At 30.4% G+C, this 11,758-nt stretch overlaps 2 protein-coding genes across 5 annotated transcripts; both read right to left on the reverse strand.

The window, feature by feature from the left end:
• Positions 1-613: 613 nt before the first annotated feature.
• Positions 614-7,489, reverse strand: LOC118441391 (leucine-rich repeats and immunoglobulin-like domains protein 3). Of its 3 annotated transcripts, none has more exons than XM_035865698.2 (14): positions 6,716-7,489; positions 5,870-5,941; positions 5,568-5,711; positions 5,325-5,462; positions 5,051-5,221; positions 4,676-4,963; positions 4,398-4,541; positions 4,058-4,296; positions 3,829-3,975; positions 3,427-3,741; positions 3,057-3,338; positions 2,689-2,964; positions 2,282-2,572; positions 614-2,185 (listed from the first exon to the last, which is right to left on the reverse strand). In XM_035865698.2, exons 1-14 carry the CDS (start codon positions 6,970-6,972, stop codon positions 2,064-2,066), a joined length of 2,886 nt encoding a protein of 961 aa, XP_035721591.1. In that variant the 5' UTR covers positions 6,973-7,489; the 3' UTR covers positions 614-2,063. The 3 variants fall into 3 exon arrangements, with proteins under 3 accessions (XP_035721591.1, XP_035721590.1, XP_035721593.1); XM_035865697.2 differs by having other exon boundaries at positions 614-2,188; positions 6,716-7,487; XM_035865700.2 differs by lacking the exon at positions 6,716-7,489 and adding an exon at positions 6,081-6,223 and having other exon boundaries at positions 614-2,188.
• A 444-nt stretch (positions 7,490-7,933) lies between these two features.
• LOC118441395 (uncharacterized) lies at positions 7,934-11,530 on the reverse strand. Of its 2 annotated transcripts, none has more exons than XM_085660040.1 (6): positions 11,344-11,530; positions 10,317-10,923; positions 9,590-10,131; positions 9,103-9,425; positions 8,705-9,013; positions 7,934-8,564 (listed from the first exon to the last, which is right to left on the reverse strand). In XM_085660040.1, the coding sequence occupies exons 2-6, from the start codon at positions 10,487-10,489 to the stop codon at positions 8,103-8,105; spliced, it is 1,809 nt and encodes a 602-aa protein (XP_085516166.1). In that variant the 5' UTR covers positions 10,490-10,923; positions 11,344-11,530; the 3' UTR covers positions 7,934-8,102. The 2 variants fall into 2 exon arrangements, with proteins under 2 accessions (XP_085516166.1, XP_085516164.1); XM_085660038.1 differs by having other exon boundaries at positions 9,103-9,428.
• Positions 11,531-11,758: the final 228 nt, after the last annotated feature.

An 11,758-nucleotide genomic window follows, 5' to 3' on the forward strand; every position in this document is an offset into this window, starting at 1 on the left:
ATTTTTTTAAAGCGCATTAAAAATTTGGGGCGAATTTATATATCGTTTAAAATTTTCATATGGCGCATATAATATTTGATATTACTTTTTGTGAGATGAAATGCATTAGAAAAATATAAATTCAAGTTTTTCTAGCAGATTTTACAATATTCTCATTGTAATATACGAAGCATTTAGATTAAACAGTCGTTAATAATATTTGTGCTCTCCTTTTTGTCATTTAAATATGGATTATCTCGGTGATTATTTTATTTTTCATGTGTGCGTTATTAGCTTGGAAATATAATAATACATTGGATTAGAAGTAAAGAAGAATGTGTGAGTGATTAATGATTCAAAAGAAAAAAGAAAATAAATAAAATAAAATAATAGGAATAATAATTTGTATTGTGTTATTAACACTCATTGTCACAAATATTCTTTACGTCTAATCTTTTCTATTTTCGATTTCATTCAAATAAAAAAATTGTCAAATCGCAAATAGATCAGCTTTTAAAACAATGATTTTTAAGTTCCTTAATTTTTTTAATTGCAATAATAATGCAGAGCAATTGAATAATTACAACAAAATTTTTGGTTGATCCATTGTCAGTTTACTCTTCGTTAAAATTTCTTTTCTTTTCTTTTCCTTTCCTTTTTTTTGAATAATACTTTGAGAAAACATATCATTATCAAATTTATGTTAAATTCAATAAAATAATACAAGTCAAGTAACTGTGTGTATATATACATATCTATATATGTACATATATACACAGTGTCACTTTCAAAACGAATAATTTCGCATATATATATCGAGTCATAGTAATACTTTTCCTTCTTCGATTAAATAAGTATGACGTTAAAAGAATATACGTTGGACGTACATACATATACTATACATACATACATACATCATACATACATACATACATACATACATACATACATACATACATACATACATACATACATACATACTTATATACGAATAACGTTCAATAAGCAACGCGTTTATTAATTACGAATAGAAATAAACTTGTATGTTACTTATTAATCATTACGACGACCACAGTGTAAAAATGAAGAGGGAAGACAATCCACAAAGATATATATATATATATATTTTTTTATATATATATATATATGTATATATATATATATATATATGTATATGTATATATGTATATATATCAGTACATTGGTGCACAGATGATACATACTCGACTTCTCATCTATATCCTCATGATAAAATTACACCTTCAAATATCATAAATATTGTATCTTCCTAATTCGTATAAATCTATAATAAATATCTATCACAAAGATTGACCTAGTATAGGTGACTTTCAAAGAGTTTATGATTCTTTCTTACGACGAAGTCATCATACAATGTGTGTGTGTGTGTGTGTGTGTGTAACCATAATCTCATGCAAGTAATAGCAGAATATGAATTTGTTTAAAACTTAAATATTTACAATACGTGTCTCTTTTCATAACTGCTAATTTACTTGCATCCTTATAACCACACTGATAACGACCAGTTTACTTTGATAATTATACGTATAATAATGTATTACACGTACGTGTACAAGTCAGTACTATCCTTTCATAAAGTCATCTTCATCTTCATCATCTTCATCATCATCATCATCATCATCATCATCATCATCATCATCATCATCATCATCATCATCATCATCATCATCACCATCACCATCATCATCATCATCATCATCATGATTATCATCATCATATTATCATCATCATCATCATATTATTATTATTATATTATTATTATTACACTGATATTCTATATATAAGATGACACATACCAATAGCATTATACAGTAGTTGCAAGTATTAAAAATACTTTTTCTGTTGCATATTGACAGGTTTCATTTTCAATTGCCTTTCACAGATTTTCTTCGGTATCATTTTTCATGATTATTATTTGTATATCCTAAACCCCAATATCATCAAACGATGATGGATGTATGTATGGTGTCTGTGTAAAAGGCTTTTTATAATTATTAAAGGCTTTTGCTATAAATTGTTCGTAAACAAAGAAACTTAATTCTTGCTTATACAGCACAGCCCTTTTCTGAATGAACATATCGTTCATGATTCGTATAACGTATAAGTGGATCAACAACGTTAACTGCTACAGTTTCTTCTTCGTTATTGACCGAACAAGTTACCATTTCTTCTGAAATATTGTAATATAATAATTGTTTAATTGATCGTAAAATTTTAACTATTGTTTTAATTGTAATTAAAAATCAATGTAAATTTCACTAACCTGGTAAACAAAATTGTAATTGATCGTTACTGGGATTAGTACTATCACCGGTGCCACTATCTTTACTGTGTTGCGAACTAGTATCCAAATACATGTGAGTTTGATTTTCTGGCGCCGTTGATATTACCGTTGTAGGTAATTGTTGCGTATTAGAATGGCGCGTGTTATTTAAACGTCTTCTTGTTTGATAAATAATTACCACCCAAACTACCGATGTACCAACGGCACAACATACCACTGTGATTATTATTAATCCCAATATATTATCTTCGTTTACGATAGACGTTGGAGCTAATAAAGAAAGAAAAGAAATTAACGAATTAATATTATTCATTGACTTGTTCAATGAATCAAATTGGTCTTATTCTAATTATTTTTCTTTTTCTTTTTTCCTCCCGGAAACTTACCAGGATTTACTGTAAGATGAGACGCACCAACAACACTGCCCAATGAATTACTCATTTCACATTCGTAACTTCCTGCATCGTTACTCATGGTATTAACTATTATTAATAATTGATTTTCTGCCGTAAAGAAATGACGTTCCGTTACTTGCAATGGACTACCATTTTTACGCCACATTAATTTTGGACGTGGTGAACCACTTGCCATGCATTCCAATACAATCGAACCACCTATCATTATTTCTTTATTCTCCATTGGTTTTACAAATGATGGTACCTCTATAAATAAAATCATTAAATAAAAATTAGAAATGAGATTCGTGGTCTTTATTCCAATTGAGAATGGATTAATGATGGAACAACTAACTCACCCAATATAGTAAGAGTCGCATTCGCTACGATAAGTCCGGCTAGGTTTTGAGCAGTGCAAGAATAAACACCACTATCAGCCATTTTTACATCTACAATAAAAAGTACATCATCCGTAGGCATCATATGCATTCTTCTTTCTCTTGCCGCTGGAAAATCATTTCCTCCATCTTTTTGCCAAGCTATCTGAGGAGTCGGTTGTCCTTCGGCTGAACATTCAAGACGTGCCGTACTTCCAGCAGTTACTCGTATATCACGAGGTATTTTTGAAAATGATGGATATACTGTAAATGTGATATATCATTGGGGGAACATTGTTGTTTATTAATCTTTGTCAATTTGATAATTAACGATCGATGTGCTTTAACGTACTTAGGACACTTAGTTTGGCCTTAGCAGAATATGTAGTTCCGTAGGAATTAGTGACCATACATTGATACTTTCCAGCATTAGCATGAGTCACGTTAATAAGTTGCAAAACAGAGGATGCATTTGTTACACCACCTTCCAACGTACTAATGTCTGTTTGTAAATTAGGATTATCTAATTCCACGTTATCCCGTTTCCAAGTAAACTTTAATGGTGCGTCAGCCGTACTTGTTGCACGGCATATAAGAGTCACGTTGTCACCTTTCACACGTTTTTGATCTGTAGGCTCTTCTATTATTCTTGGCTTTGGATATTCATCTGTGGATAAATATTATTGTAAAAGAAATAAAAAAATAAAAAAAGGATAGATGTAGTTTTTAACTACATTATTATACTATCACTAACCACATGTGAAATTTGTATGATGTAATTGAGCTAATGGTTTATCTTGTAACCAATGAGGATAACCACAATGAGCTTCTGTATCTTCGAATCTATGTGATCCTATCCATGTGCTAAACCATTGTAATCCACAATCACAGACCAATGATCCTGTAAGATCGATTAAAAAAATTATGTTTTCAGTTTTGACTATAGAAATATATAGTTCAAATTAATTCGAGACTTTTCTCACTTGAATTTAATTTCAATTTCTTTAAATCTGGCATCGTATTAAATGCATTTTCTTGAATACTAGTTATATTGTTCCCACTCAAGTCGAGTTCGGTAACACGACTTAAACCGATAAAAGCATTTCTATTAACAGATTTAATTTTATTATGTGCCAGTCCTAATTTCCATAAATTACTGAGCGGACCAAAAGCTCCATTAATATCCTCTACCATGTAGGATATTTTGTTGGAATTAAGATCTCTGTAATTTAATTTATCTTTGATCAAATAGTAACAAATTAGAAATATTTAATAAAAAAAAAAACATTATTAGGCGTTTTTAGAACAATTAGATAAACATACAAAACTTGTAATTTTGGGGTAGAGTTGAAAGCTCCATCCGATATATACGTAATTTGATTGTGATCCATTTTTAATCTTTCTAGTTTATCTAAATGATCAAACGTATCTCGTTCTATAGAAATTAACATATTATATGATAAGTCCCTGAAATAAAGCATAGGATTCATTAATTTCCTTTTAATAAATGCCATTATAATTTATAAAAATAATAAAAATAGACATATATATATATATATATATATATATATATATATATATATATGTATCTCTTTACTAACAATTCAGTGATTTCTCCACAATTATCCCAAGCTTGCGATTCAATCGTTTTTATATGATTATGGGATAAAGTCAATTTTTTCAAATGTTCTAATCCAAACAAACCACCTTTCTTCACAGTTGTTAACATATTGAAATCAAGTTGAAGAAGAATGAGATTTTTAAGAGGCCAAAATGCTCCATCATTTAAGGTACTTATTTTGTTCCTTTTCAAACGTAATTCTTCCAAATTTGTTAAACCAGTTAGACTTAATACTTGCATTTGTTGCAGCTCATTTCTATTCAATTCTCTGTCATATAAATTTTATGTTTATTTATGCAACATTGACAGATATATTATAATGATATAAAGGAATTTGCAATAGGTATGAACTTACAATATCCTCAATTTTCCAAGATTACTGAAAAGTGCCGTAGAGAGACTTTGCACTGACGATATATCCATTAATTGTACAAAATGATTTTTATTTAAACGAAGTTCTTCCAATGAAGTCAAATTATCTAAGCTACCATTTTCAATTACATATATTCGATTCATATTTAAATTTCTGAAAAAGAAAAGAGAAAAAAAATAATTTATATCTTTATTTGCAAAATATTGATATAACTTTATATTATATAAAATTTGATAATAAATGGGAAGGCACGTACAAATGCACGATTCTATTAGGTGCAAGAAATGAGCCACGTCGTAGAACAGTTATTTTATTTAAACTCAAGTCCAAAGTTTGAAGCTCCGATAAGACAGCTAAAGCAGTTCCATTAATTGTAGAAATTTCATTGTGCGATCTGTAATGAAATATTAAATGAGTTTTTACAAAAGCATAGACAAAACAAAAAAAAAAGTGTTAATTAAATCAATTGGCACATTGCATAGAAAATTATAATACGTACAAACTGAGATGTGTTAAATTTTTAACGAAAGAAAGATCAGGTATTTGAGTCAATTGATTTTTATTCACTTTGAGCCCTTTCAGTTGTGCCGCATCCGATAAACCAATAGTAAAGTTATCTCCTAATTTATTAGCGCTCATATCCCTGTAAAATTATTATGTTATTGATTAGTTATCATATATAAAATCACTCATTACATATAAAAAAAAATACACACACGCGCACGCACACATACACACATACATATACATAGTAGTAGTATAATAATATCGGTATTCTATTAATTTATAAATAAAACTTACAGTTCTTTGAGTTCTGTTAAATGTAGTAACGAATCAAACTTCAAGTTGCTTATATTATTATCTTTTAGACTTCTGAAAAGAAAAAAAACCGATACGTTTTAAAGTACATTGCTATTAAATAAAAATAACTTGAAGAACTAGTACTAGTACGTTTCTATCTATGTCATGTCTTTCTTTTCTAAGAAGAATGATATCCTTAAATGATCCTTACTATTAGAAGTTAAAACTGGTTAACCTTCAAGCATAAGACTTTATATGGTAACAGTAAAATCCAAGTAGCAACTTAGCAAAGAATACAAATGATACAAATGTATTTGCCTTAACCCAATAATATACAATTAACTATTTAGTTTATAATGTTACATAATTACTCTTTTTAAATCTCTAATTATAAAGTTCGATATAACAAATTTCGATAGCAAAGTTAGAATTTGAATAATTAATAATAAGTATACGGTAAACGTATTGTTATATAAACAAACTGTCACAAAAAAAAAAAGAATAAAAAAAAAAATAAAGAACTCTTTTCCTTTCTTCGAATACACTTGTGTAACGAAACAATCACAAATCTTAATGTAGTAGCGATAAATACCGTGATAATGTTATCGATATCAGAAGAAACTCGATATATAATATATATATATATATATATATATATATATATATATATATATATATATATAACGCACACACGATAATTGTAGTTAGAAATTAATGAAAAATTAAAAAAAAAAAAAAAAAAAAAAAGAAAGAGACAGAAAAAGAAAAGAAAAAAAGACAAGAAAGAAAGAAAGCCAGCAAAAATAAAATAAAATCAACATAAGAACGATTCGATTGTTTACTCACAAATTTTCGGTCCATGGTGGTAAGCCGCTAGGTGCTTCGATCAATTGTAAATTATTACATATCACAACGTTCCCTATGCAACCACATTCGACAGGACACTTATTACTTTTCTCTGAATTTGATATAATTGGCCGATCGGCCATCATCAAATTCAACGGTAAAAGAATCCATAGGACGAATAATTTCACGATGATCAAATCGTTTCCTTTCGATCGTAGCCGACATTGAATGAGAAAAATCTTTTCAATCTCCGACATTATACTTTTATCGTATCAATTTTCAACACTTTTTTCCTTTTTCTTTTTTCTCTTTTTTTTTCTCTTTTTTTTTTTTTTTTAATTTTTTTTATTATTTCTCAATTGAATATTGACGGATATAAGCGATTAACGCCATAACGATAAATAAACTCAACGCCACTCCTTTTCAAGGGAATTACCATAATAACGAAAAAGTCAAATATCCACATTCAATCGATTCAAAACAAACTTCGTCGACACTTGGATTCATACATCATGATGACGCCTACGACGACGACGACGACGAAGACAACGACGAAGACGACGATGATGATGATGATCAGACAGAGATAGACGAGTACGATCCAACGTTGCCAGATAATTTAGATGAAAAATTATCGAGTTCGTTAGGAGGAGGCGGAGACGCCGAGAGAATGTGTTTCTTTTTTTATCCGTTTTTTTTTTTTTTTCTTTTATTCCACGCACATTTCAGACCCGACGGGATTTGATTTGTCGCATCGAACCACTGTTAGTTCGGATTATCGGTACGTAGATGGTGTCTTGGTGGCGACGAAACTTGGACAAAATGGCGCGGCCAATAAGGGATGAGTTTGTAAGTATCGATTAATCGATGCTTGGTATTAATTGGCGCGAGAATTCATTTCATTTTGAACGAAGAACACGAGTTAAAAAATTTGTTCAAGTATCGTTAAATTGGATAATATATTTGAGTTTTCCTTTGATGGAAACTTATTCGTCAGGTTTTTTCTTTTTTTTTTTTTTTTTTTTTTTTATATATATAAAATATGAATATAATGTACAATTTTCTTGTTACCAAAAGCAATATTCGTCATCGATAATGATTAATTATAATAAAAAAAATTTTAATCTTTCATAATCAATATCATTTAAAGAAAGATATTAATTCTTATTTCGTAATTTTTCAAAATTAAGATTATAACAGTTATTATGATCTCTGGATATTAATTATATTAAGGTACAAAAGATTTGATATGATTTTTCAATATCTGATAATATCCACGTTGCATTCTGTATATGTATTACATCGTTATATATATAACGTTAATAACAAAAGTTTTCCCGCTCAAAAAAAAAAATCCATCATTTTGTTGTTAATTCACCGTATATTATTATACGGTTATAACAACAGCTTTGTGAAGACAAAAACCTTGATAACCTTCTCGTAAACCTGGCCATAATACAGATTTTATTCTCGTTCCATTTGGATTTGAGGAACTGTGATGCCTCAAATGAACTTCCTTTCGAAATTCTATATCTTGTGCCACGTCCAATACCAGAGGCGTATTACGAGCCAAACAAACCCATGCCAAACCAGCGCACATGGAAGCGTATCTTTTTATTTCCGTGCATTCTTTTAAACACGGTAAATCGTACAACGTTCTTTCCAGCTGATTGATCACTTGCTCGGCTACTTCCTCTACACCACTTTGAGCACCACTGGTAGCTAATTGTCTTATTATACATTCCTCGATATTAGCAACCGATGGTACACTGGTGGTTGTACCATTTAAAATATTTAATGCTTCTAGACGTCTATACGTTTGAACCATTCCAGCTAAACGCCATGATAACTATAAAATTAATGATTAATAATAATCATAATTGTAACGTCAAAGAATGTCTGTCGTTTTCTGTGTAGATATGTTTCATAAAATAAAATGTTAATTTTAAATAATGCTAATATTAATACGAGTTAAGATTAATAACTTACCACGACTACGGAATAAAGTATTTTAGCTTTTAATTCGGGTGCATCATTAAGAGGACGCAAGGTGTCAAGTGCATCAAGAGTATGCAAATGTGCCTGTGCATACAACATGCTATATCGTTTGGATAAACGTTCGACCGGTAAATCGCCGGAAATCAACACTTGAGAACTTTTTTCCCTATTGAAAACTTCATGTCTTTTGTTTGCAACTACTACTACCGGTTCCGGTGTTCGACTTTCGTCGGTATGATATCCGGTACTACATGATTCTTCTTCGTAATCGTTCTCGAAATGTATCGGCGAAGAATATATCTAAAAAAAAAGAAAAAGAAAAAAAAAAACAATTATTTTAATAGATCTTATTTTACAATTTTTTTTTCTCCTCCGAATTTACGACCAACCTTTTCCATCGATGAACCCCCATCACATATAAGTTGCAAAGTTAAAGAACAACCCTTTGAAAATTGTAACAAGTTAGCGGCCAACGTTGGATTTTTAGTCCCAGCTAAATCAATAGATTTTCTCAATGCTGTCCATTGTCTGAGAGCTTCCTTATCGTGTTCAATTCGACGTTTCAATTCTACCAACAAACTTTCCAGATTGTACGGATTACCAGCTTTCTCCAATGTATTCAATAGGCTTTGGTTGTCTATTAATCTCTGTTGAACTTCGCTGTACTTTAGCGAAAGTTGACGCTGATGGGAAGCAGCCTGGACGCCTTGATCTACTGAAAGATAAAACGTTAATCATACATATACATATACGTATACATATATATATGTGTATATATATATATGTATTTGATGTTTACATTCGAAACCGGACGTACAACTCTCGCTTCTTAATTTATATCGACAAGATGCTTAATTTGATTTATTTATTCGATACCTTTATGAACTCCTGTATTTTTTCCAAAACTTTCTAATTTGTGAACTGCGAGTTTGTACGCATCGATACGTGCCTCGAGTTGTTCTTTAAGAACAACAGGAAGTGGTACCAAATTCGAATTCGTCGTGTTAGTTGAACCTTCCAAACTCGAAGGTACTAAACCATGCTTCCCAAGTCCTTCGACTGCTCTTTCTATAGCTTTTTTCCTCGAGGCCAATATATTCTTTGTATTAGGTGACAATCTGTTCAAATACGTCAACAATTTACACCAAATCCTTGGACGTGCATGATCCTGATTGTTCGACAACAATTGTACAACCTTCCAAAGAACTTGTTCTACTCTTAAGATCTTCGTATCGGTAACATTTAATTCTACGAGTCTACAATAAAGAGCTTCTAGCAAAGTTAAACTGTGCGGTAAAGTTTCGATCAACAAATCCACTGGAATGTCTGGTAAAGCTGTTTTCAAAGTATACTGCGGTAACTTCATCAGAAAAGCTGCCGCTTCACGAAATTGTCTACCTTCGTAAAGTCGAAGTAATCTAATAAGAAAAAAAAAAAGAAAAAAAAAAGAAAAAAAAAAGAAAAAAGAAGATTTTCTTTATAAATTTTCATATGCTTAAGAATATTTAACTTTTACGTCGGTAAAAGAGATATCTATATTACCATTAACAAATGAATGCAATATTTACGTAAATACTTATTTTGAATTGTATTAGTTTATTACCTTCTCAAGGCCATACGTGGATTCGATCCTTCGTTCTCCAATATTCCTACATAATTTATTTGAAATTGAGAATTTGGACTCCATATTAACTTTTGAATCGGATTTCTTGGTCTTTCCGGTCTTATCCTTTCACAGGAATTTAATCCACCTGGTAGGCTCGTTCGTCTATTCATTTTTCACTCTTTTATATTTTATATCATTTACCTCATCGTTCATACACATGGAGTATCTTTATATAAAGCGAAAGTAACCAAGTAGTATATATAACGTATGTAATTAACATAAATCATTTTTGAAAATCGTATTCTTCCATATAAATAATAATAATTTTTCTTTCTTTCCTTTCCTTTTTTAAATTAAACGATCGTCATTTTCTTTTTTCACGAACCAATCATCATAATACGTAAGATGACCTATAGCTGTAGGGCAAACGATCCACTTTTTAAGAACAGACCAATCAGCGGTCCACAATTTTTAAGATGAAAATTCTCTCTCCGGGCTGTTTCCTCTCTCTCTCTCTCTCTTTTTCCTTTTGTCGACAGTTCGATCGTTTATAATAAATTTAAAAATTCGATATTTATGATATATCAGAGACGTACACAATTTTCTATTATCAAAAAAAAGACAAAAAATTAAATGGCGTTTTTTTGGTGGCAAATTTGAATCAGATTACGATGTAAAATTTCGCGCGAAACAAAAGCACTATTTGAAATATCAATTTCTCGAATCGACGAACATCGAATATAACTCTTTAATAAATAAATAAATAAGTAAATAAATAAATGAATAAATAAATAAATAAATAAATAAATAAATAATTGATTTCTTGTTATAAAATTTTCACTTCCGTATAAAATTTCCATAAACGTACGCGCACGCACATGCACACACATCGATTGCGATTAAACGCGATTCATCACAGTTTATTAAATATTTATTCGTACATTTAAAATAAATAATTCAAAGCAAACTTGCTTGAACAATAATGAACGTAGAAATATAAATATACATATATCGATGATTTAACCTTTTTAATTTGTTCGTTTCGTATTTGCCAATCGCAAATTCTCGAATGATCGGGCCAGACGGACATACGGTTTACGAACGAAGAATCGAGTAACAAAATTCTCATCTCTGTGTCTTCGAAAGTGCACGAAACCTCGTTTGGACCGGCGGATGTGAAATGATATCGTGTGGTGGGAAGAAGATCGTGAACGAACGAGTACAAGAAAAAAAATAAGTGAAAGAGAAAGATAGCAAGAAAGAGCGGGGAAAAGAGTAAGATAGCAAGAAAGAGCGAGTGAAAGAAAGATAGCAAGAAAGAGTAGGAAAAAAATATGTGTGTGTTGTGTATGAGAGAGGGAGAGAGAGAGAGAGAGAGAGAGAGAGAGAGAGAGAGAGAGAGAGAGAAAGAGAGGGAAAATGACGAGATGGAAAGGGAT

Source organism: Vespa mandarinia, chromosome 11 (genome assembly GCF_050613455.1).
Source record: "Vespa mandarinia isolate Hongniang chromosome 11, ASM5061345v1, whole genome shotgun sequence".
NCBI lineage: Eukaryota > Metazoa > Arthropoda > Insecta > Hymenoptera > Vespidae > Vespa > Vespa mandarinia.